The sequence below is a fragment of the Anolis carolinensis genome, chromosome 1 (genome assembly GCF_035594765.1).
Source record: "Anolis carolinensis isolate JA03-04 chromosome 1, rAnoCar3.1.pri, whole genome shotgun sequence".
NCBI lineage: Eukaryota > Metazoa > Chordata > Lepidosauria > Squamata > Dactyloidae > Anolis > Anolis carolinensis.
In genome coordinates this window covers 289,067,233-289,093,929 of record NC_085841.1, presented here as the reverse complement: position 1 = coordinate 289,093,929, position 26,697 = coordinate 289,067,233, and the positions used below count along the sequence as shown (strand labels likewise).

Genomic DNA, 26,697 nt, shown 5'->3' with positions numbered 1-26,697 from the left:
TAAAACACTCTGATAGGTCAATTTAGGATCGGAATGGTTGTAAACTACTTGAAAGCACAAAATAACAAACATGTTAAGTTCTGTTGTAAGAATTATTTTGATCATTGTGCAAGTTCCAATTATTCACTGATTGTGCAATGATCAATAGCCTCCTCCAACCCATCTTTTCAGTATTGTATCCACCCCCTTCTCAACATGGCTGTTTCTCTGTCACAAGAACATGGGATTAATCTACTTCCCTTTTGCTGCAGTTGCTGGAAGAACATCATCTGCAGGAATCTTTCAAGGAATACATAATTACTTATCTATTTTGGGAAGAAAGTAATGTATCATGCTCCCATGATACAGAAATGGCTGTGTTGGGAGGAGGGCACTACTGCACCGAAAAGGGGTTGAGGAGGCTTTTGTCACAACTTCCCTGATTCTCCACCAACCAAGAAATTGCAGGGTTACTGCAGAGAAAAAGTTGGATGAAACCCTCTTGGCATCTATGTCTCACAGCTGTGTCTCCTGCCATGGGATAATAGCCAACACTTCATCATATTACTGTGCATGTTGGCTGTGAAGATAAAACGGGTATGGAGGGATCAGAAGTGCTCCCCTGTGATCTTTAAATAGCACTGATTTTAGTGCCATTTGCGGGGAATCAAGTTAATTATCCTCTGTTAAATTCACAATTTGAGAAATGTTCAGTGGTAATGTCTTTAAAAACATTTTTATTTTAGAGCAGACTGCAAATTTACAAATGGATTGGTGTTCATTGATACTGCTGTGCAAAGTTTGGGACAGTTATTTTATAAAAATAAAGTTCCCATAATCTCCCAGCCACTGGCCAAGCTGGATTCTGAGAGTTAGAGTTCAAAAACATATGTACTAAAAGATGTACGTCCAAGCCAAGATGAGTGGTTCAGAGTAAAATAATTACAAAAGTAAAGTCAATATTAAAAAGTAGAGTTGGTAGTTACAGTATGAGCAATATTTTAATTACTTTAACATGCTATTTGGACAACTTGAAGTCAAATACTTTTAATTCATGATGTAGCAATGCATCATCAAAATGCCACTTCATTGAAAGTTGTACAGAATGAACAATAGGAATCAAGTTATTATTAGCATTGGTGAAAAAAGTCTATAACCTATCTATGCAGTTCACTCAGACAAAGCAGAGCTACAATCATAAATAGTTCCAAAATAACTTTGTGACCGGTTCAGGCCTGACAATATGGCCTTTTTATTCAGAAACAAATTCTTCCTACAATATCTGCCAAAATGCTTTCCTGCACCAAAACATAGTACTACAGTGTAATAAATTAGCATACATCTTCAGTGAAATAACAAAGTATTCTTAATACCTTCTCATCAATCATATAATTATCATTTGGACAGGACTAAGTGAGGCATCTCTTACTCCACCCTTTCAACTTGAGTGAGGCCACCATGGCCAATTCCTTTAGGACCAAAATTCTTTGCATAGCAAACTGCAAAAGAAAGAAATATAGTGGTATAAAGCACCTAACAGAAAACACCTTCCTTACTTTTAGTCAACACTGGCAACTTTTGGCCCTCCAGATATTATACAGTCACTAGTCTTTGTCATGCTGAATGAGGCTTGGTGAGGCTAGAACCCAGAAAACATTTGTCAGAGGTTTTCCAGTCCTGATTTAAGTCACTCCTTAAAGTTCTTTTTCTAGGAAAAATTTTCAATAACCAATATCCGATCTTATCTAAGTCAAAGTACATGTATCTGATGTAACATCATTTTCTAGTATACTTTTCTCTGTACGGTTCCATTATCTGGATGGAGGCCATTAGAGGGCGCTAGAGAGAGAAGGATAGTCCATTTTATGGGGTTGGGGATGGGTTGAAAGAAAAAAATAATTTCCCTGTTTTCCTGTTATTCCCTCAACCTGTGGAAACAACCCTCGTTTATGAAATGGGAAGGCGGGAGGAGGAATAATCACCAAAAGCAGGGGAAATGGTTTTCCTCCTTTAACCCCCCCCCCCCCCCCCAATAAAATGGACTATCCTTCTCTCTCTAGTACCCCTAGTGGCCTCCACCCGAATAATGGCACATTACCCTTTTCTCTCTTGCTTCCCTGTGTCTGTTTTTAGAGTATATGACAAAATAGTCCCCGTTTACGTCACCCCGAAAAATGGGCTATCTGCAGAAAATAATTGTTCAAATAATTGTTCTACATGCTAAGTTACACAGTATTGTATTATAGGTATGTTCTAACTAAATCCACTACTTGTTTCAGACTATTGAGTCCCTCTGGATTTACACTTTTAAATATACCCCCCCCCCCAAAGTGATCTAGCACAACTCTTTATAGGCTGCATCTTAATGATTGTCTGGAATATAGTTTAGGTATGCTACGACACTTGCCTTTACAATAGATCTCTCCATCTTTGTCTGTAACATTTGTTGATTCTAGACTCTTTCCACAAATAGCACATCGGAAGCATGTTTTGTGCCAAGGCTGAAACAGAAAGCAAAAGGGTGTTATCATTTCAGTAAGTGTGGGGCTTGAAGATTACTCAAGATCTTCTTCCTCAAAGATTATTCAAGCACACACAAATTGCCAAAATCCCCCCTCCCTAACCAAAATGTGGCTAGAAGTCCAAGCCTGGTTTTGGAAATTGAATAGTATAGAGAGGTTTGGTGCAACCTCTTTAAAAGAATATTGCTCCTCCTGGAAACTTTGTAGAGATCAATCCTTATTTTGTCCAGAAACTAGCAAAGGTGAGGCATCAAAAGGATTCACATGCTGCTCCATGGTTGCACTCGACACCTAATTCTACCATTGGGGCAGCAAAAGAATAGTGAGATGGAAGTATCCTTTACACTAGATTTAGTATGCGGTACATACTGAAAAATTGGCCCTAACATTAGACAAAATGTGAGGCTACCCTCTTATGCAGCAGGTCCTAGGCAAGGGCAGTGGTACTGGCCTCCTTGCTGTCACTCTAGGATTCCTCAGTTGTTCCTCTGTTGCCCAGCTCCTCCCAAATCATTTGAACTAGTGTGATTGCCTCACTCATATCAGGACTTTCCCCCTAAATCCCCATATTTAACTGCTAATGCATCTGAATTGGGTGTATGTAATGAGAAAGGGTCCCAATTGTCCACCTCAGACACCACAGTGGCTTGTCCCTATTTTGCCACACTATCCTATGCATATTTATTCAGAAATATGTCCGACTGAATTCAACAAAACCAGCTTCCCCGGTAGGTGGAGAAAAATGGAGCCTTATTGTTGCCTTTACTGTGTCCATGATCTCAGAACATGAAGCAGCTCACTACCATTACTTTGATGATACAAGATGGAGACCCAACATCTGTTTGGGCAGCTGACTCTCTGCTATAAGACAGCACACGGTTGGTTGGGTTCTTACCTTTCCTCCTCCCATTATCTTCTCTGCTGCATATACTGACTTCCCGCAACGAGGGCATTTCTCTACATCACCAAACTTTTTGGCAAACTTTGAAGGGTTGGTAGGAGTGGAAGGACGAGCTGGTTTTGGTGAGCTGATGGCAAGAAGGTTTGACACATGAGATTTTCAATTCCAGAACAGGTAAATTAAACATCTGGCCTAACCAATATTCCATGCCTAACATATGACTGGCCAGGCATGCAATGTGAAAAAGATCTCTTTTGGTGGAAAAATGCAAATATTTTCTATAGAAAGGAATGTTTTCTATAGAAAGGAATGTTTAGCAAGAATTAGCATCTGAAATAGCTGAATTTCAAGTGAGTGGCCAAACTTTTTCACCATATTCCTTGGAAAGTTTAAATAAGGGATTGGGACCTCTGATCCCCTTTCAGACTAAGCTACCTTGTGAAAGAAAAGTGAGAGGAGTAATAATATGTACTGCCTCAAACTCATTGGAGGACAGGCTATATATGTAATTTAAAATTAGCATTAGATAGATAATAACATTTCTATCGGTTCAACTGTGAAGGTTTGAGGCTTTGGGGTACAATGGAAAGATCACTACTATCCTGTCCTAGTAACTGTGGCAAATGTAATATGCAGTAACTGAAAACATCAACATCTTGTTTTATCATCCTTAATTCCTTTCAAAGATGCCTCAGTTGTTTGCATTTCTCTTCCAAATGCCTAATCTTTGTCAAGGTCAGAAAGCAGCAGCAAGGGAAAACAATGAATTTTTCTTATACCTGGAACTCTTCCTTTTACATATATTTTAAACACACTCTTTTTTCTGATAATGTTCTAAAGCTTTCCAGATGCAACTTGGAATCCCATGTGATGTGACCTTTGGATTCCTAAACTGGCAGACTTCACAGAAATGGACTAGTAATCAGAATTTCCTGGAACAATTGTTCCCAAAGCACATGATGAGAGATAAATACCTTTCATCATGTGCTGTTGTGTAAAAAAAAAAGTGACAAAATCTTGCTGTGTAGAGCAATCCCATTTTTTTCATCCTGCTATCTTTTCCTGCTTTCCCATCATAATCAGTCAGCACTCTGTTAGGTAGCTACTTCCCCTACCGACTCCCCCCATCATCACCAACCTTGGTGGATTATTTTTTCTTCCTAAATGAATTTTGCAGCTGTGCAAACTTTGAGGTCATCCAGGCCTGTCAAAACCGTAGCATGTGGGTGGATTGTAATGTTTTGGTACAAAAACAAATATTGGTGTTTTACTACGTAAGCAAAGGGTGCTCACCAATAGTTCCTCTTCATCTTGGAAATAAGTGATTAGTGGAATGCCACAGGGTTCTGTCCTGGGCCCAGTTCAGCATCTTTACTAATGACTTGGAAAAAGGTTTAGAGGGCATGCTTATCAAGTTTGCAGATGACACCAAATTGGGAGGAATAGCTAATTTTCCAGAAGACAGAATGCAAATTCAAAAGGACCTTAACAGATTAGAGAGCTTGGCCAAAACTAACAAAATGAATTTCAACAAGGAAAAATGTAGGATACTTCACCTAGGCAGAAAAAATGAAATGCACAGATACAGGATGTGGGACTCCTAGCTTGACAACAGTATATGTGGAAAGGATCTTAGAGTCTTAGTAGACATAGCATCAAAAGGAGTATAGTGCCTAGATCGAAGGAAGTCTATATTCTGCTTTGGTCAGACCTCACCGGGAATACTATGTCCAATTCTGGGCACCACATTTTAAAAGAGATATTGACAAGCTGGAACATGTCCTGAGGAGGGCAACAATCAAAGGGCTGGACCATGTCCAATGAGGAGTGTCTTAAAGAGCTGGATATATTTAGCTTGCAGAAGAGAAAGTTGAGAGGAGACATGATCACCATGTTTAAATATTTGAAAGGATGTCATAAGAAAGAGGGAGTAGGCTTGTTTTCTGATGCCTTGGAAACTAGGAATTGGAGCAAATGGCAGGAAAGGAGATTCCAACTGAACATTAGGAAGAACTTCTTGTCTAAGTTCTAACAGTGGAACTCTCTGCCTCAGTTTGGTGGAAGCTCCTTCTTTTGTGGCTTTAAACAGAGGCTGGATGGCCATCTGTCAGGGGTACTTTTGATTTTCCTGCAAGACAGAGTTGGACTAGAACCTAGAATCATAGAATAGTAGAGTTGGAAGAGACCACATGGGCCATCTAGTCCAACCCCCTGCTAAGAAGCAGGAAATCGCATTCAAAGCACCCCCGACAGATGGCCATCCAGCCTCTGCTTAAAAGCCTCCAAGGAAGGAGCCTCCACCACGGCCCCGGGGAGAGAGTTCCACTGTCGAACAGCTCTCACAGTGAGGAAGTTCTTCCTGATGTTCAGGTGGAATCTCCTTTCCTGTAGTTTCCTTTCCTGATGGTCCATGTGGTCTCTTCCAACTCTATGATTCTGTTCCTGGGTTTAATTTTAAAAATATGTCTAGGTAACACAAATAAATGCTAATTCAGACTCACTGAGGATTAGGTACTAACGCAAAGTCATTATCTGCAGAAATGAAGAAATGTGAATACCTTGGAGACACACTGCTACATGCCATTTCTAGTCTTGAATAGACCCATCAAAACAATTGATTTTTCTTAAGTATTGACTTACCATGTCTCAATTGGAATGTGTCTACTATATTTGATGCTAACACTTGTATTTAGCCAACCAAATTAGTAATATCCTCTTAAAAGATTGCTTCAGAGATAGTAACTCCAGTTAAGACCTGAGGGACTGAGTCTACGGTGTTGATGCGGATCTCAAAATTATTTTCAGGATTTTGTTTTGACGCTTCCATTTATCTTGGCTAGACTGAAAAGAGTTTCTAGTGGTATAAAATCCCGAACACAGAGATAGCAGATAGAACTGATATCCATAATCAGAATTAAAGAATGAAACAAGAAGGAACAAGCAATACTGCACAAGGTGGCTGTTAGGAAGGAGGTTGGTTAACAGAGCAGGATTTGCTACCCGTCAGACCATAGATGTAGGTTTGACTCCAGTTCAAATCCCTTGTTCAGGTTCTACCAACCAGGGTCCCAGTTTTGCAAACTCACGTCTTAGCTCTTAGTGAACCCATGGCATCAACTGGCCTTGACTAAGTCTGCTTTCATTGTAGGCTTTTGTGGTGCAATCTCCCTGTGGAATTCTGTGTGTTCAATAAGGTATTTACGCTACAGAGTCATCAAAATTTGATACTGTTTTAATAGCTAGGCCTCAGTACTACAGAATCTTAGAATTTGTAACTTGAGAAGATGTTTAGAAGTTTGTGCTGCTAATTTTAGTGTCATAATTCAGGAGGGCTGCACTAGAGCTCTCTAGCACAGTTTTCTAAGTACCTCAACCAAATGACAAATCTGGTATTCCTGGCTCTAGAGACAAAGAGTTAATATATAAAGTACTACTTGTTGGTGGATTCCAGATGTTGTCATTCTTCATTTGTAATCCCACATTTCCCCCATCACTGGTTCCATTGTTATTTTTGCTACAACAAACCCATTAATGCAGAGTAAAGACTACTGCATAGTATGTTTTGATTGTGTGGTGTTGCATTCAGAAGGCTGCCTTGATTTCTGGTCTTATGGGAGGAAAAGAGGATAGTACCTTTGGTTGCAGACAAAAGCTAGGAGGAAGAACACTTGAGGTCTGGATCATTTCCTCAGACATTTGAGTTTCAGTTTATTTCAATTTATTTGTATTATGATTCTTTACAGTCAGGTTCTGTGTTCTAGGAGGCTTAAATAACTGACATAAACTTGAAGACATCTATCTGTAGTGCTATTTGCCGTATCCATTTAAAAAAAGATTTAGCTGGTCTTTCCAGAAGACTTGAGTAGAAGAATCCCCAACGTCCTTGATGCAGACCCACTGAACTCTTATGTAGGTGTTCAGATTACCTTCCTGCATCCATGACATTTAAATTGAGATGCTATTCTCAAAAGTGGATCCTGCTGATTTCCAAGTAAGTTTCCTAAAGACCTGTATTTTGCAATATTTTTCTGATTGTATGCACGGTGAAGAAGGTCTTTGAAATTACCCACCAATGCCTTTATGGAAAGGCTCTTACATTTGGTAGTCTTATTTTGCCACCTAGTCTCTATTTTATGCATTTATTTGAACCCAGAACTGTATAGATGAAGTATTAATAGCTAAACTTCATGCCACAAAGTAGATGTTCAAACTCCCATTGGATAATAAGGTGGGGTAGAAACTCTCGAAGAGCAGATTGCATTGTGACGGTTCCTGTATTAATGAAACCACAGTAGAATGTAGTACAATTATTGTACTGAGAACACAACTCTTTGTAGCACACTTACTGAGTTACAATTGCTGCGAATATTGAAGCCTGCAATGCCATGTAAAAGCAAGCCTTCTTTCTTTAGCACAATTGCCCACTGGAATAGGAAATAATTTTAAAGTAATGCTCTGCAGGGACAAGGGCATCATTAAAACAGGTTTTAAAAAAATGATTAGAATCTATTGAAGAAAATTGCTCAGGAAATTCTCTGCTACCAGTTCCCCAGCCTGTTGTTATGGAAACTGAAAGTAGTGATTTGATGCAATTGAGGCTAATGGCAGCAAACAACCAAAATCCATAAAAGTGCAAAAAGCAGAAAATACATTAAGCAAGCTCTCAAAGCTTTAAAAGCTTGCATTATTTTCTGCATTTTGGTTGGGCCAGAATGGTACTCACTCTTCTTGTGGATACTGTATTTTGTTGTATTTTGCTGCATGGACAACATGGCTACTGGTGAATGTGAAAACCAAAGGTTTAACTCACTGCTGCAGATCCAGTCCCAGATGCTCTCCAGTGTCTGTGCTGAGGCAGCCTGCGCCTTGTCCATAGCCAATTCCTTTGGGGCCATATTTTCTCCCATAGCAAGTTTTGCAATAGATTTCTGACTCATGAGCTGCTACCGTTGTACTGTCCAGAGCTTTTCGGCAAGCCACTGAAATGGAAGGACACATGTAGACTGTGCATATTATAACAACATTTTCATAATGGTCAAGATGTGGGGCCGGAGCAACAGAAAGTAAATGGAAGGATGATACAAATCTGTTAGGAATATGACAGGTAAATGGTCTAGAAATTATAGGAGATGATTGGAGAAAATTGATCATTCTCCATTCTTCTTTTCTCCCTCCAGACAGAGTTAGGAAGAAAGCTAGATGTGTATTTCTTAGTTGACTCCAATTTATAGTGACTCTGTCATAGGATTTTCTTGACGACATTCCTTATGAAGAGCAATAGGGGCGAAATACATCCAATGTATGAGGTTCAAAAGCAAGAATAGCCTTACAGTGGCTCCGTTTGTCCCCAACCATAAATTCAATAGATCACTTTTGGCAAACTATAGGCAGTTCTGCCACTTCTTCAATGGGTTGTGTCCAGTCTGCTTGAGTCTCCATCTGGCTTTCATGGTTTCCTCAAAGAGCCAAACCCCTTCCTCATTATACTATAACTGTAGTAAAAGATATTTCATATAGATTCCCCTACTCAGCAAGATTGAAATGGCCCCCCTAAGACTTCATTATTGGCACCTAGAGGTGGAAGGAAAGTATTTTAGTCCCCTGCTTTTTCCTTTGGCCCTGCCCACCACTGGAATGTACCCGCCAATAATTAATCTGAAGCAGAATATGGTCCTTGAACTAAATAGCACTTTCTTAACCTTGAGTCATGAAGCTGCTTTAGTGATTACTGAGATGCCTTCTGCTACTATTATTTTCTCTTCCTCTTCTTATTTAATTTTCAAACAAGCTAAGCCTTGTGTATGTGCCAGAAATGTATAGTGATTGGCCACACCTGTGCCTCAATTTGGGAAGTAGTTGTTTTCTGATTCTGCAATTGCCTATGTCTAATTAGTAATGTGAAGGTTTGGATTATGATCCTGGAGACCAGGGTTCAAATCCCCACTCGGCCATGGACATTCATTGGATGACCTAGACAAATCACACTGTTTAAGCTTCCTCTCTGAACAAATATTGCCAAGAAGACTCCGGGATAGTTTCACTTTAAGGTCACCATAAGTCTTTTAGACTCTAAAATACTTGAAGGCATACAAGAACAATTGATGAAAAATTGTGGCATTTTTGGCAGGACATAAAAGTCCCCCTGTGGAAAAGCAGATGGGCAATCCCCACTACTGCACACAAGCAAAGATGAAATAATAGAGTTATATGAGTGCTCTGTTGAACATTCTACAGATACCTGCTTCTTTTCATGGCAATGAATACACATTCATAATACATTAAATCAGTGTGGTCCAACCTTTATTTATCCGAGGGCCAATCAAACTTTAGTATAGGAATGTGAGGGCCAGAGTGAAGCTTCAATATGGCAGTTTCTTAAAAACTTAAAGCAGTAAGAAGGGTAAACATTTTTTTTCCAAATGTTAAATTAAAATATTTTCTAGTAGGAAGGGCGAGGGCCAACAATATGAATTGGTGGGCCGCATGCATCCTGTGGGACATGGGTTGGACCACTCTGCGTTAAATAATACTAAGGCAGTCCTGCTGTTCTTTGTGGCTTTTCATTGTGTGATTGGCTTGCCTCATTCATTCACAGGATTCTTAGTGGAGATCTGAACCATGTCTTGTAGTCCAGCCTACTGTTTTTCTATGTGCTTCTTACATTTTACTAGAGAACATTGATTAGAAAGCTATGACAGAATCAAAGTACAGTGTCTTTTCACTGTGAGTGTTAAGAGCTTTCCATTTAAAATCAGCTTATGTTTTTAAAGACCCCAATGTAAATTGTACAACACCCTTCTTTTCTATTTTTATTTTTCTGCAGTTGTGAAAAATGCCCTTCAAAGAATGGGGAGGTGGAGAAATATATCAAATTCAGAAATGCCATTGTAAATACTGCCGTTGTTCCTATTTTTATTTTACTGCCACTGTGGAAATTGAATTCCACCATTGCATTCCGCATTCCATTTTTTAAACAATTGAGGTTAGGAAACAGGGAGATACTGCCTATAACATTAACACATGCCATGGCAAATACTGCATTCATTGTCAGTGGATTCTGGATGCCTTAAAACTACGATAAATACATTTTATTAGGAGGAAGGACTCTAAACTTAATTGTTTCCCTAAAATTAAGACAATTCAAATATGCCAATCCTGTAAATTTGTAAAGCCATTCTTCCTCTGGGCTGCATTCTCATCTGTGAAGAAAGGATAATTGTGTTTGTTGAGGATGTGAAGGGGTGATGGAAACTCCAGCACCAAATAAAGTGCTTCTATTTCTAGCCCCTTTGGGACAGAGTATCTGACAGCTGCAACAGATGGAGCAAAAGCCCTTGAAGTGCTATTGTGGAAATAGTTGCGGAGAGCCATCAGTCTGCTGGCAGAGGTGGCTCAGCTGTCACCAAGTAGTTGGGGGTTTATAAACTGTAGTGATGCCACATGTCTGTCACTGTGACAGATGCCTTTTACACTAAAGCCAACAGGAAAGAGGTAGGAGGTGGACAGCAAACCCCATGCTTGCACTTCAGTCATTCACAGGCATGTGGAATTGGGGCAGTTGCTTTAATAGTTTTTTAAACCATTAAATATTAGCTGGATTATTAAATTACTATTAATATTCTTTTCTATAGGAGTTTACACAGCTTGGGAAACTACAGAAGTTATTTGTTCAAGTTACTCATTACAGCAAAGTCATAATTAGCACATGCCAGTCACTGCACTGCTAGAAAGTTAAGCCATGGGGTTACCCATTACTGTAAAAGAATAATGAGATTAGAAGGGCCAGGAAATGATGGCATAAATCCTAATAAATTCCAGTCAGAAGATCTTTAAAAATAATCTTTCAAACTGACTGTTTAAAGCAACTAGAAAGACTTATGTGCTGCATCAAGAAAGTGACTTTGTTATTGCTTGTTACTTTTATATCATATCTGCTGAGATTTGGTTCCAGGACCCCCCCCCCCCACACACACACACACACACACACATGGGTGACAAACCCTCTGCTCAAGTCCCATTATATATAATGGCATAGTAAAGTGATATACGTTATATAAAATGGCAACATCAAGGTTTGCTTTTTGGATTTATATATATATATATATATATTTTCAAGCTATGGATGGTTGAATCCGTGGATGCAGAATCCGTAGCTACGGAGAATTGACTGTAGTTTTGAATATAACTTTGTTATGCCTCTGTTAACATGAAAAATAACTGTCTACATGTCTGCAGGCAGGTCAAGACTTTTACAGCAGGCAGGCATTTGGAGAAGGATAAGGGGTACGTTGCTGGGGAGATGTGGGTAGGATTTGTGGGGGGGGGGCATTTTAAAATGCATTTTAATTGTATTTATTATACTTTAACTGTATTTTTAACTTAACACACACAATATTGTCTAATTGGTTTTTTAATTTTTGTATTTGCTTTGTTTAAAATTGATCAAAGTGTGTGAGTCCCCTCAGGGAGAAAGATGAGATATAAATAAAGCAAATAATTAAAAAGTGAACTTGCTGACCGAAAGGTTGGTGGTTCGAATTCGGGAAGTGGGGTGAACTCCTGCTGTTAGCTCCAGCTTCTGCCAACCTAGCAGTTCGAAAACATGCAAATGTGAGTTGATCAATAGGTACCCGCTCCGGCGGGAAGGTAACGACGCTCCATTCAGTCATGCCGGCCACATGACCTTGGAGGTGTCTACGGACAACACTGACTCTTCAGCTTAGAAATGGAGAGGAGCACCAACCCCCAGAGTCAGACACGACTAGACTTAATGTCAGGTGAAAACCTTTACCTTTGCCTTAAATAATAACCCATTACCTACAGCTATACTAGTTCAACACTGGCTTTTGCATTCCTTTTTTAAACAACATTTTGAAGAAGAGAGATAAATTCTTCAGGAAATCCAGGGTATGTGCCTGTGTATAAGCTGCTGACTGGCTCCTCAAGCTGAGCTCCCAACAAAAAAGCAGAAAGGAGCGTGGGGAGAAATTAAATTGCTGCAGCCTGTTTAATGTGTGGGGAGCCCATCACCCTTCACTGTCAGGGCTGCCATTTCATGTGGGGGAAGGAAGAAAAATAATTACTGATCAGGGTCTGGGAGGCAGGAAGTCCTTCTTAATGTTTAACTATAAATCAACGATGCCTGTACCTAAAGACCATCACTCCTTGTCCTATCCACAGCAGATGTCAGTTTAAATTACAGGAAAGTAGCTGTAGGACTGAACATTAGAGAAAGTGTCCCATCTATCAAGACAGATCAGGAAGAAAACAAAGCTGTTGTCTTCTAGCTGTCAATCTTTTTCTGCCTTGCTAAGCTATTCTTTTGCCAAACCCAGTCCCATTCCTCTTGATGTCATTTGATTCTCGCACTGATTCACTGTGCAACACCTCTTCCTATATTAATTGCGCTTTTAAACATCTATGGTAATTGCTCAAATGGTTTCGTCTCGTGTGCAGTAATCTCTACCCAAATTAATTATTTTGTCTTCTTATTGAAATTATAGCAAGAATGATAAGAAAAAGAACAACTGCCCACCTATCAGGATTACTGTAGCAGTGGATTTCCTATAAGACATGGGTAGAAATGAGGCTGATACCCCAACTCTACAATTCCTATGATTCTGCAAAAGCTTTCCATACAAGAAAAAAGGAGTTTTTCTCTACAGAAGAAATATTCCACACAAAACTAGGAAAAATTGGTTGTGAACATTATAAAGAAACCAAAAATTTACCTGTATGTTGGAAATGCTCTGGAATGAACCTGGCTTTTGGAACATATGACAGTACGACCTTATCCACAGATGCCTAGTTTCACTTACCCACATTCGAAAAATATTGCCACTAAAAATGTTTGGAGCCCCCTCTAAGTTCTCCAGTGGGAATATGAGATACTGCAGAATAGCACTGGAGGACCTAGAAAAGCCCATAAATGGAAACATTTATGCCTTAGGCCCTCCAGTGCAATTCTATGCTTCCAAGATAAGTGTAGTCAAAGTATAGGGTCCACTATTATTCACCGTTTTAGATATCCACAGGGGGTCTTAGAATGTATCCTCAGTGGATGCCAGGGAGCAGGCGGTCATACTATAATTGCTGTTTCTTCTCCTGTTGTTTTAAAGTAGAAATTAGGAACTATACATATAGTTAGTGCATGGACAGTTCAAGTTAAGAACAACAGCAAACTGAGCATTGGCATGACCCAAAAACATTGATCTACTTACTGCAGTGGAAACATGTCTTGTGAAAACTCCTCCCATTACACTGGATCTCCTCTGCATGGTAGACAGTCTTGTCACAGGCACCACATTTGGTGCCACCTCCCCAGTTTGGCATGCTTGAAGGTCTCTCTGATCTCAAAGTGCTACCTTGAAATCCCAAAACAAATAAGCCAGAATCAGGAGAAATGTGTCACTTGATTTACTGTAGTAATAGATTTAAAAAAAAAATGTTTTGCTGACCCTTCTTCTGTACAACATTGAATGCACTGGACTTCTACAATATGACAAGCTTGATAGAAAATGACAGAATCTGGCAATCTCATTTTCATGGTGCTGTATGGCATGGGAGAGCACAAAAGTCAGTTGGGATCTACTAGTACAATTATGTGCATTACATTAGCAAGAATTTCTCTCTTCTTTTTAAGAATAGCAAGAAAACATGCAATACAAATTAAATTGAGTAACAAACAATGTTTTTTGTCTAAAAAGATCACAAGCCCAGTTTAGTTGTTCTTGGTTCTGCATAATTTCAGATTTCTTGGTTCTGCATAAGCTCAGCGCCATCATCTTCCTAAATCCATGTTTCTGTTGCATCTCTGAGGATTCTAGTCAATACAAAAGCATAGAATATCAAACTAGCACAAAATCTACCCAACTCCACTGTAGTGTTCCTTGACCTAGATGGTCTACAGATGTTGCTGGACAGGTGAGGAATTCATGGTCTTCCAGATGTTGCTGGATTGCTACTTCTAGACTTCATCATCATTTGCTTTGCTTGTTAAAGCTAATGGAGTTTCCAGTCTAACTTTTGGAGAAGCATTACTTTGCCCCCCAGTCTATAGCAAGAGCTGGTATAAAAAGACTATCACCACATTCTTTCAAAGTTTTTTCCTTTTATTTATAACAGGGCTGAAAATCCACTTCCACAACTATTTTTGATACTGACAGAACTCCCTAATGTGCGTTTTTTTAATAACAAGTCCCAAAATGCCCCCAAATGCCCTCTAGATGTGGGGAGTGTAATTTTGCCATGTTTTGTATCCTGACCCCTATAGTTCTGTTGTTTTACAAAAGAGTCTCTTCTATACCTAAAATGATTGAAGTGTCAAGGTAGGGGTAAAAAACATGGCACACACCAATATTGGGGGAATGAGGAGCCTCCCCCAGAAAAATATTAATATATGTGTGTGGGAAACCCTCTGAAGTCTTCAAGAGTGCCAATTCTTGAAAGTTTTCTGCTCTTAGTATAAAGTTGACTGGTTCCTGAAGCTCTGGCTGAGGAGACAGGCCTGAATAGAGATTCCCATCAAAATGGTTGCACCAAGTTGTATGTTCTTCATTGTCCTTTTTTAAATTCTGGTTGGAACACTGGGATCCATTCATACTGCACTATTATAAAGTTATCATTCCATTTTAATTGCTACAGTTCTATCCTGTGAAATTCTGAGGTTTGTAGTTTGGGGAAGTACTAGAGGAGCTCTAGGATTCAGAATTATGAAATTGTTGTTTTTTGTGTGCCCTCAAGTCTTTTCTGATTTATGGCAACCTTAAGGTCAGCCCATAATGGAGGTTTCTGATTCTGAGAGTGTGTGACTCACCTAATATCCCAAAGTGGGTTTCCATGGCAATATCGGGAATCAAATCCTTAATAAACTGCCAATCCCAGGATCCCACATGATGAAACCATGAGAGTTAAAGTGGAGTCAGCACTAATTGTGTGTTGTAGAAGGACATAGGTAGGATCATAGAATCATAGAACTGGAAGAGACCACATGCTTTATCCAGTCCAACCCTCTGATATGCAGGAAAAGCTCAATCAGAGCATCCCCGGCAGATGGCCATTCAGTCTCTGTTTAAAAGCCTCCAAAGAAGGAGTGTCCACCACACTCTGAGGCAGAGAGTGCCACTGTTGAAGAGCTCTTAGGGTCAGGAAGTTCTTAATGTTCAGGTGGAATCTCCTTTCCTGTCATTTGAACCCATTGTTCTGAGTCCTAGTCTCCAGGGCAGCAGAAAACAAGCCTGCTCCCCTTTCTTTATGACATCCTTTCAAATATTTAAACATGGTGATTGTGTCCCCTCTCGAGCATCTCTTCTGCAGGCTAAACATACCCAACTCTTTAAACCACTCCTCATAGGGCATGGTTTCCAGACCTTTGGTCATCTTAGTCACCCTCTTCTGGACACATTCCAGCTTGTCAATATCCCCCTTGAATCAGCATTTAACTGGTTCAGAATTGGACACAGTATTCCAGATGAGGTCTGACCAAAGCAGAATAGAGGGGCACCCTTACTTCCCTTGATCTAGGCCAGAGGTCCCCAAACTAAGGCATTCTTTCCTGTAGACTGCCTCCTTAACGATCATAGGAACATTTGTCCTCCTCTAGTCTGCTTGGACTTCTCTTGTTCTCCAAAAATTCTCAAATATTATTTCCAGAGGGTCTGAAATTAATTCTGTTAGTTCTGTAGTTCATCTTGACTTCTTTGCCCATTTTGCATTACATTTCCTCTATTGCCTCGTCTGCTTCCTATTGCTCAGGTCAAACACTGATTTCCTTTTGGGAGAAGACCGAGGTAATGTAGGTCTTGATAGGGATTGGTGGCACATTTAGAAGTAGGTCAAAAATTGGTGGTAAATTGATAGTGCCAATATACCACTGTCAAACATGGTGAAACACTCAGTTCTTTAGTAAATGAGCAGACAGTATTTTGTGGTGTTCTCTGCTGCTTTGTCTTTCAAAGCTAAACTCCATTATTGTTTTCACTCAGTTTCGTTTGAGTCCCTAGAACAGATGTTATTTTATCATACAAAGCTTTGTGACATTGCTCAATGAAAGGAGTTACAAAGGAAATTTTTCCCCAAAGGCCACATACTTCTCTGAGCTGATACAGTTGGTTGTGAAGACAGGCAGAAGAATTCCCTCATAAAATGAACATACAAAAGCTATAGTGGGACTGGTTCACAAGTATGTAGCAATCATCTGAAAACCCACTGCGAGGACTCACTTCTCAGTCACCTGCAGATTAATATATGTTCCCTCTTTTGAAAAATGTCCAACTTTGTTACAATGAGGTGAAAGGAAGGATTTCTCTTTGGTATTCAAAGGCTTGTTCACAGATGACTGTGTTATAAATTGAATTATGAATGGACTTAACACTTCAAAAATAATAATGCTGAATGTAATATAAACATTTCCTCAAAACCTAGGAAAATTACTTGTTTGGAAAATTCTCATAATGGTCCAACCAGCAGTGCTGAAGACAGGAGGAATTTGGGAGTGGACATTTTGGGAATTATGCTTCAATCAAGCAAAATGTCCAAGCTCTACATTTATAGCAGAAGAGATACGGAGTGTGCTGGAAGAACAGCTCTGTGAAATGGCTATCTAGAGATAAGCTTAGATTTGGACCCAATTCAAATACTGCATCTGTGGACTCTCCTTTAAACATGCCCCATCAATCATTCCTGCCACGAAAGAGAAATATGGCATTGAGAGAATGTCATTTCTTCCCTTCTAACATTTGATTTTGCCTTTAGAGACCTGGTTTTCTTTGAAGCAAGCAAACAAAGAATTCAAAACATAGTTTCAAAGTGATCCAAAACATAAAATCACTCTCCTATCTCCACTATTGCTTCTCTCTGCCTCCAGCACTGCTTCCTGAAAACATATTTTTCAAAGGACTTGTGCAAATGTGTTACATATGCATGTATTTACATGTGAAAAGTACATTCACTAAAGGATTTCTGACCAGATACTTTAAAATACAACAGTTGCGATTTTCAGTTCCTTGGGGCCAAATTACTGCACCTCTTTCTGCATCAAACCATGATAGGGGTGTTCTTCTGCTTCTCCTCTGGTTTTATTGCCATCCTAAAACATTGAAATGCTTCGCCTGTGATTTAGTTTGAGACAGGAAGAGGTTTTAAAGCTAATACAGTAGAGTCTCACTTATCCAATATAAACGGGCCGGCAGAACATTGGATAAGCGAATATGTTGGATAATAAGGAGGGACTAAGGAAAAGCCTATTAAAAATCAAATTAGATTATGATTTTACAAATTAAGCACCAAAACATCATGTTATACCACAAATTTGACAGAAAAAGTAGTTCAATACACAGTAATGCTATGTAGTAATTACTGTATTTATGAATTTAGCACCAAAATATCACAATGTATTGAAAACATTGACTACAAAAATGCATTGGATAATCCAGAACATTGAATAAGTGAGTGTTGGATAAGTGGGACTCTACTGTAAGTGCTTCTATTTTTGTTTCTGACCATAACACAAGAACATACCTCATATTTTTAAATTTAAGTTCCCAACTTCCTCACAACTCATAATTTCAATTAAAATAAAATGAAAACTGAAATAAATATTAAAATAGAATTGAAAATAACACTTTTAAAAGATAATATTAATACCAACCCAACACACCCCAATTAATGTACTTTCTGCAACAGACAGTCTACACTCAAAAGCATACCTAAAGAGAAAGTCTTTACTGGCCAGCAAATAAAGGACAGGGAAAGAGCTTGTTGTGATTTATGCGGAATATTAGGCTTGAGCGATCCATGAAAAAATTGATTCTAAACTCGTTTCAAAAGTAGGGGGCGCTAGCGTTTCGTTTCTGATGTCATTTCCAAATTTTGCCCTCAAAATTTTTCGAAATTTAATGAAAATTCGTTAGTTTCAAAAGTAATTCGTTAATGGCGGACGTGCATGCGCACTAGCAAAAAAAAATAGCACGAGGGGAGACTTTACAGGACTCTCCCGCCCTCATTTTTTGAGCGATCTTCTTCAAACTTGGTACAGTGGTAGAACACATTTAACACTGATAGCTCACCAAAATTCGGAACGTTCCCCTTATCCTCTGATTTTTGGTGAATTTTCATAGCTTTTATAATAAACCATTTTTTAATAATTGCAGAAATCTGTTCCTGGTTTGAAAGTCTTATTTCCTGTTTCATTGGGTTGTCTTTACTGTGAAAGTCATTGTTCTACTTGAGAAACTTTGTTTTTGTGGCTGAAACTTTGTTAAATTGGTGGACCAAACCATAATATGTTCCATCCATGTCGCTTGCACAAAGTTCAGGCAGTGTCATAGATTTTGCCATGTTTCTATAACAGAACCAATTAGGAAATGACATTTATCACCCAGGAACAGAAATCATAGTACACCATCAAATCATTCCTGATTTGAGGCTATCAGCCTCTGAATAAGGAAATCAGTTCCTGGTTTGAAAGTGCTATTTCCTGAGAGTCATCTCTGGTTGTTTGAGAGTTTGTATTAATGCTATGACAGTCGACTCTCATTTAACCGGCACCCATGGAGAGCGGTCAATGTCGGATAACCGAGAGTCGTCTCTGGTTGCTTGAGAGTATGTATTAATGCTATGACAGTCGACTCTCATTTAACCGGCACCCGTGGAGAGCGGTCAATGTCGGATAACCGAGAGTCATCTCTGGTTGCTTGAGAGTTTGTATTAATGCTACGACAGTTGACTCTCATTTAACCGGCACCCGAGGGGAGTGGTTGATGCTATGACAGTTGACTCTCATTTAACCGGCACCCGAGGGGAGTGGTTGATGTTGAATAACGCAGAGTCATCTCTGGTTGCTTGAGAGTATGTATTAATGCTATGACAGTCGACTCTCATTTAACCGGCACCCGAGGGGAGTGGTCGATGTCGGATAACTGAGAGTCATCTCTGGTTGTTTGAGAGTTTGTATTAATGCTATGACAGTCAACTCTCATTTAACTGGCACCCGTGGAGAGCGGTCAATGTCGGATAACCAAGAGTCGTCTCTGGTTGCTTGAGAGTTTGTATTAATGCTATGACAGTTGACTCTCATTTAACTGGCACCTGAGGGGAGTGGTTGATGCTGAATAACGCAGAGTCATCTCTGGTTGCTTGAGAGTATGTATTAATGCTATGACAGTCGACTCTCATTTAACCGGCACCCGAGGGGAGTGGTTGATGCTGAATAACGCAGTCATCTCTGGTTGCTTGAGAGTATGTATTAATGCTATGACAGTGGACTCTCATTTAACCGGCACCCGAGGGGAGTGGTTGATGCTGAATAACGCAGTCATCTCTGGTTGCTTGAGAGTATGTATTAATGCTATGACAGTCGACTCTCATTTAACCGGCACCCGAGGGGAGTGGTCGATGTCGGATAACCGAGAGTCATCTCTGGTTGCTTGAGAGTTTGTATTAATGCTATGACAGTTGACTCTCATTTAACCGGCACCCGAGGGGAGTGGTTGATGCTGAATAACGCAGTCATCTCTGGTTGTTTGAGAGTATGTATTAATGCTATGACAGGCGACTCTCATTTAACCGGCACCCGAGGGGAGTGGTCGATGTCGGATAACTGAGAGTCGTCTCTGGTTGCTTGAGAGTTTGTATTAATGCTATGACAGTCGACTCTCATTTAACTGGCACCCGTGGAGAGCGGTCAATGTCGGATAACTGAGAGTCGTCTCTGGTTGCTTGAGAGTTTGTATTAATGCTATGACAGTTGACTCTCATTTAACCGGCTACTGGCCGATGTCGGATAACTGAGAGTCGTCTCTGGTTGCTTGAGAGTTTGTATTAATGCTATGACAGTTAATGCTATGACAATGTTTGACCCATCCACTGATTTTTGAAGCAACTGTTAGCAGATCGATGGCCACGCCTCCCTGTCCTTCTTCCTTCCACTTTGATTGGCTTGCTAAGGCTTCTGGGAAATGGAGTTTTTGGCTCATAATGGCGACTTGCTTCATTTCCACTTAAAAGAATGGTCAAAATTCAGAGGCTTGTTCTCCTGCATTTTGAAAGCTATTATGAAAGCAACGTTTTTTAAAAATGCTAGCAGATCGATGGCCATGCCTCTCCCTCCCTCTCTCTTCCGCTCTGATTGGCTGAGAGGCATGCCAACATGGCTTCTCTCTCAGAGGGGCTACAGCTACATCCGAAGACATCAGAAACAAACGAAAAAAGGTACTTTTTTGATTCAAATTCATAATATTTGTAAGGCAGTGAGCAGATGTTTCAAATGTCAATTCAAAAGTACTTGCGAAACGAATTTTAACGAATTTAATGAACTAACGAAAAATTTGCTCAAGCCTGCGGAATATAGTTCATCAAAGACACAGTAGCTTCACACAGATGAAAGATTTACTCTTGTTCAGCAGAGTCAAAAACAAACTTGTGGCATTGCAACAAAAATAAATCCTACAGCGTAACAAAACGTACATAGTCCTTGTATGCATCACATAAAAGCAGACAGAATGGCTTCTCCAACTCCCATCATCCCCAAAGTGAGCAAGGGAGAGAGCACCTGTATCCCAAAACACACTCAGTTATACCTCACTGAGTGTGGCCCAAACATTCTGAGCATTTGCATATAATGACCACCAGAATGAGGTTTTTTTCTTAACACATATATCTTCTCCAACCTTGGTGTTAATCCTTGCAAAATTCACCGTTTTCTGTATACTTTAACAGATGTAACACAGCTTTCTTTGGGGGGGAGGGGGTGAAATCTTACACCCTGGGCACTATCATTTGTAAGGTGCAGTCTTGTTTTTTAAATAAATGTGCCTGTGATGGTGGTGAGTCTGAGAGAAATCTCTTTCCTTCAAGATCTTAAAATTTAGGCAGTGTCATAGGGATGCCTGTATGAAAATAGTGAATGTAAATCTGAGATTGAAAGTTGCTGTACATTATCAAGTTTTGTTTAATCACCTGTGAGACAAATCTGTTATTCAGACATTCTAAAGTTTGTCATTTTCTTCAGCAAGGGCAAGCATTTTGGGCTGGCTGGCATTATTGGGCACAGCCAGCACTCAGCTCTGGCTCTTTAGTCTTATCTTCTTCCCTTCTGCTGAGTCCACTTTGAATATTGCAGAGTCTTGGCAAGAATGGGAAGGTGGCATAGCATCTTTTCATTGGCTTTATCCTCTTCCTGAGCAAAGTGATAGCAGGAAGAAGGAAGAGATTTAGAAAAGGGAATCCACTGAGGACATTCTGCCCCCCAAATCTGAACTTTTTTCTGATACTCATGATGTATATATAAAATACATGGCAAAATAAAATAAATCCCCAATTTTCAGGAAAACAGAAGAGAACAGAAACCTGAAATAACATGCAGTGTCTCAGGCCATTCTATATATGTCTTTTTCTCCAGGAACACAATATAATACTCCAGTGTTAGTACTGGTCATCAATTGAATTACCATTTCAGATTATTTCTTACCTATAGCATACCTATCTCAAGAGTTTTCTTGGCTAGATTTGCTCAGATGAGGTTTGCCATTGCCTTCCTCTGAGACTGATAGAGTCTGGCTTGCCCCGAGTCACCCAACTCGTCTGTCAGTTCAAGATCGCTCCAGGACCCAAAGTTTCTGGGCCAAAGTAGTCCTTGGTTATGTTTTACAGTATTTTGCATTAAGTACTGACTATAGCTGACCATAGTTGATCATTCAACTATATGCACACACAGAAAGAACACATATTTGTTTAGAAATTAAGAAAAATCTTAAGGGAGCTGTTTCTAGGGAGTGAAAGAATTCAATTCCTTCTCACTACTTTGAGACAGCATAAGGAGTGTTTAATCTAATTTACTTGCCTCTAGCCAGAAAGAGGATATTGAGCAGGGGCTGAGCTCTGGCACTTCAACTGGGAGGGTGGGAGAAGTTAACTTAAATACATAACTATTTGGATAGTCTCTGCAAGTTCTAGAAACAAATTAATAAAGCCTTGGACATTGTAACAAACTGGCAATTTCCAGTGCCTTTTCTCTTGTCCTGGAAATGGCCATTCACATGCAAATGTGAGGACAGCAATAGGTACTGCTCCAGCGGGAAGGTAACTGTGCTCTATGCAGTCATGCTGGCCACATCACCTTGGAGGTGTCTATGGACAATGCGAACTCTTCGTCTTAGAAATTGAGAGGAGCACCAACCCCGAGTTGGACACAACCGGACTTTGTGTCAGGGGAAAACCTTTTACCCTTTCTTTCTCTTGTCCAGAGCTGTATCCAGAAAATGGAGAATATTTGTACTTTGTCTTCTGCCTCAAGAAGACCCACTAAAGCACGAGACTCAGGGACAGGCCCTAAAATCTGGCAACCTACTTTCCGCCATTAACTACTTTGTATAGCTGATGTTCAGAGCTTGGGAAAATCCCTTTGGTCTATAGCCTGCAAAACCCCTTACTCATGCTTTTGGGATTTGGGGAATTTTCATCCCAAAACCCTGGAGTTCCCTTTTCCTTCTAGACCCTACCAATCCCATCTCACCTGGAAAAGTAGATTCAAACTCTTATGGTTACTTCAAAAATCATTCTAGCTAGCTCAATGCAATGTAATAAAATATGGATACCATTAAGTTACAGCAAGCTGCCTTCAGTATTCTAAATATTAAAATTTCTACACACAAATCTGCCATTCAGTGCCCTGTGTCATTCAGGGCTATACTGAGGATGTGTGGCTGGTGTGATGTAAAAGAATGTGTGGATTATACACCAATGTTTTGGTACCTGTCACAACATATAGTCAGTCATCATGAAGAAAGGGGTCATAATTCTTTCACCTGTCTTGTGATTTGAGGGTGAAATATACCCAGCATTCTGCGAGTAGAAATACATATGGATATTTCAACTACTGGGAATTTATATTTTGACTGACGTAAACAGTTCTTACATTGTTTGATGGTTTGAAGGAGAAAAGGCATCCAGATATTTCTTTCCTGTTTGGTGATTTGTACTGCACATTTAGGGACAAAAATACAGACAAGCGAAGTGACATCGGTTGGCAGGTGGCGAAGTCCTCAGGGGGTTTCAGCTCTGAGCCCAGTGCCTTCGTTATTGAGTTGTGTTCAATACTGTAGAAAGAGCTTTGCTCATGATGCCATCTTTGCTAACTCTGAGTCATATTTTCTAGGAAGATCAAATGTTACCTTGACCTTTCTACATTGTGATGTCTGGTTGTTCTGAGCTCTTGGCTGAGATCTTCATTATCCTCCTTGACAGGCCAGTCACTTTCTTATTATAGTGATGTTGTCTTGTCCACCAAAGATAGCTCTGTGTTACATTTATTTCACCACCACAAAGATATTCTGAACTAAGTCCAAGAGATATCAATATATAATTGGCCTAAAATTACCATGTTGATATCAAGAAGAGGTATCAGGTTTCATGTTTCCGTATAACACAAACGTTTCAAGTATAGCCACACACAAGTTGACACAGTGCTAGACAGGAGATTGAGTTCCCTTTGGGGAGATAAAGCGGGGTATAAATAAATATAATAATTAATGACTCTGCAATATATTAAATCAGAGAAGTGATCTTGTTTGCCTAGTAACTGAACTCAAAAATAGATAATTATATCAGTTGTATTGCCTTTTCCTTTTTACCTTACTTCTGATCTCTTTCCTTCATTGTTTCTCCTGAATAAATTTTATAGTAATCTCCAAAGAACATATTTTACTATGTCATGGCAGGAAACATATGGCCCATTATATGTAATTAATGAGCACCAGACAGCACCTTTAAGGGCCAGAAATGATGGAAGCAAAGCCTGTAAATTAATATTGACTGGGCAGAGGATTCTGTGATTTGTAATCCAAACATTAGTTTTGCTTAGCTCTGCTAGCCAAGTGGATCTGTAGGATTGCAACTTGCTGAAGCAAATAGTTTGACTAGAAACCTTCTCCAAGGTCTCAATCTGACCACTTTTCTTGTTAGCTTGTAATCCTATTAACTGTTTATGTGAAGAATTAAAGCTAGAAGACTAAAGACTCAGGCTACATGCATAGCTATGCTCCTTCCTAACTTTCCACAGAACACCTGATTTAATCAAGCCTTGATGCCCCAGCACAAGCTGTTATAACTGCAGGTATTTGAAAAGATTGGGGCAGACATGCTAACTATGGACCGTCCAACCTAATCACACCGCTAACCATCACAGGCTCTTACAAACAACCGCTGATTATTAGAGCTCTGAAAGGAGGCTGTGCTTTTAGTATTATTTATAATGATGTTGCCACACTCTTTTAGTGCTTTCATTGAAGAACTGTTGGTGGGCTGCTGTGGCAAGTCTAACTCTGTGAATGGATATAAGCACAATAAGGAAAAGGGATCTTGGTGAATTTCTTCACACTAAGGATTTCTTTCCCCATCTTTTCTAAGGACATATTTAGGGCACAACAATTGGGGTGGGAAATCTAATGCTTTTTAGTGAATATTTTCACTTTGATTATGATGTCTTTTCAAAGTGTACTAACATATTAACCATAATCTCATGGTTTTCTAACAGAAATGAATTCAGTTTGGGTCAATGCCAGACCAGTATCCACAATTTTCAATGAAGCTCAGTGAGCTGTGTGATATTGGCCGAAGTCCATTGTAACATATAGCTCACTGCCATCTGCCAGAAAGTATTATGCAGAGGCGGCTGGGACAGATTTTGTCTGACATAGATGCCTTCAAGCACATAATTTTAATGGATAAATATTTAAACTTCTGTCAAGTTTAATTGAGTATAATGATGGCACAGTAGTTTAAGAGTGATAGTAGTTTGACCATTTGACTACAACTCTGGAGACCAGGGTTCAAATCCCTGCTTCAACCTCAGAGAAACAGAAAGGCAAACCCACTCTGAAGAAATTTTGCCAAGAAAACTCCACGACCTAAGTGTCACTATAAGTCAGAAACACCATCACATCAATAGCATTAACAACTGTCCTGAATATCAGTGAAAATTTGGCAAATTCCTAAAAATTCTGATTATGGACACAAAATTGTTTTTAACGTTCTCTTCACTTGTTTGGCAGGGTGCTGCAGACACGGCTTACAAAGCAAATAAAAAGCAATGATAAAAACTTAGAGCTAGACTTATTTATACCTTCCATGATGCTGATCGAGTTTCATTCAATCACATCCCCCACACTTCCATTTTGGATTTTTAATTGTACAGTATTTCTTGAGCTACTTCTACTGATTATGTGATGTACATAAAGGTCAAAAGACTATAGACATAGAGGATAAGACCATTGGATACACTGAAACTTACTTCCAACGAAACATGGTTAAAACCTTGCTGTATGAGCACTCCAAGAATCCAAGACTATCTTGAATCATGGCTACCTAGACAAAACATGGTGTTGTAGATGTGATCAAAATAATGCACCAGAAGCAGAGCAGGTCTTTGACCCATCACATAATGTTCAATACAGATGATGAAACTGCAGTTCTCCAAGTTTAAACCCAAAGGAAATACTCTACTAGGAATTCTACTGACATGACATACATCCATTTCATTGAAACAAAAGTCTATTTCTATATTTAATACTATTAAACATTTCTATTACTTGTTTTTTGTGACAGAAATCAGTTAAACTTCTTGTATTGTTACACACAATATAAGGATATACATTTCATGCATTAACAAGACTGCTTTATCATGTAACTAAACCCCTTTCACAATTCAAAATTAATACCATCTCATGCTGAAAACTAAAAACCTATCTGTTGTAAAACAGTGCTTCCAAATTACTATTACTAGTATCTGAAACAAATATTTTATTTAGCACAAAGGGTTAAGACTATGTAAGTAATACATTTTTATGCAGAACTGCTTTAAAAATTGTTCAGACCTTTTGGAAATTAAACATTACTTAAGACAATTTCCACTCTCATTATGCTTCAAGTGATGCTAAAATAAATGTTAAACAGAAGGAAAATACAAGGAAAGCACACTCATATGTAACAAAACATCTTTAACAATCAGCCTTTTATGGAACATCTCATAAAATAGCATGGTTCCAAGAGCTTTGCATACGAAATGACCTTTTTGATTTATTCAACCTACAGCTGTAAATTTAGTGAATTACAGTAATATATCTTCTCTTTGTGAAGAACTCCAATGTGCTTTTCCTCAAACAAGCAGCCATCAATACCTACCAGAAAAAGCTGACCTTGCCTCTTGCCTCCTGTTATCTTTTTGAGACTAAAACTAGCACCAGCAGACTTTAAATATTTCCAAGTAGTTGCCAGCACTGACTAAGAAAGGTCGAGGGAAGA

At 39.3% G+C, this 26,697-nt stretch overlaps 1 protein-coding gene across 2 annotated transcripts; it reads right to left on the bottom strand.

Moving 5' to 3' along the window:
* Window positions 1-696: 696 nt before the first annotated feature.
* On the bottom strand, window positions 697-26,697 carry csrp3 (cysteine and glycine rich protein 3). 2 transcript variants are annotated; one of them, XM_016992725.2, is made up of 7 exons: window positions 26,578-26,674; window positions 25,688-25,761; window positions 13,623-13,766; window positions 8,213-8,381; window positions 3,397-3,529; window positions 2,387-2,480; window positions 697-1,478 (listed from the first exon to the last, which is right to left on the bottom strand). In XM_016992725.2, exons 3-7 carry the CDS (start codon window positions 13,732-13,734, stop codon window positions 1,405-1,407), a joined length of 582 nt encoding a protein of 193 aa, XP_016848214.2. In that variant the 5' UTR covers window positions 13,735-13,766; window positions 25,688-25,761; window positions 26,578-26,674; the 3' UTR covers window positions 697-1,404. The 2 variants fall into 2 exon arrangements, with proteins under 2 accessions (XP_016848214.2, XP_003214720.2); XM_003214672.3 differs by lacking the exon at window positions 25,688-25,761 and having other exon boundaries at window positions 26,578-26,697.

Excerpts from the sequence above, each read along its gene's own strand:
- csrp3 (XM_003214672.3), bottom strand. The coding sequence starts at position 13,734 with ATGCCAAACTGGGGAGGTGGCACCAAATGTGGTGCCTGTGACAAGACT. Across the intron at positions 8,382-13,622 it reads CAAGACATGTTTCCACTGCA|TGGCTTGCCGAAAAGCTCTG; the intron begins GTAAGTAGATCA and ends CTTCCATTTCAG. Across the intron at positions 2,481-3,396 it reads AGATAATGGGAGGAGGAAAG|CCTTGGCACAAAACATGCTT; the intron begins GTAAGAACCCAA and ends TTTCTGTTTCAG.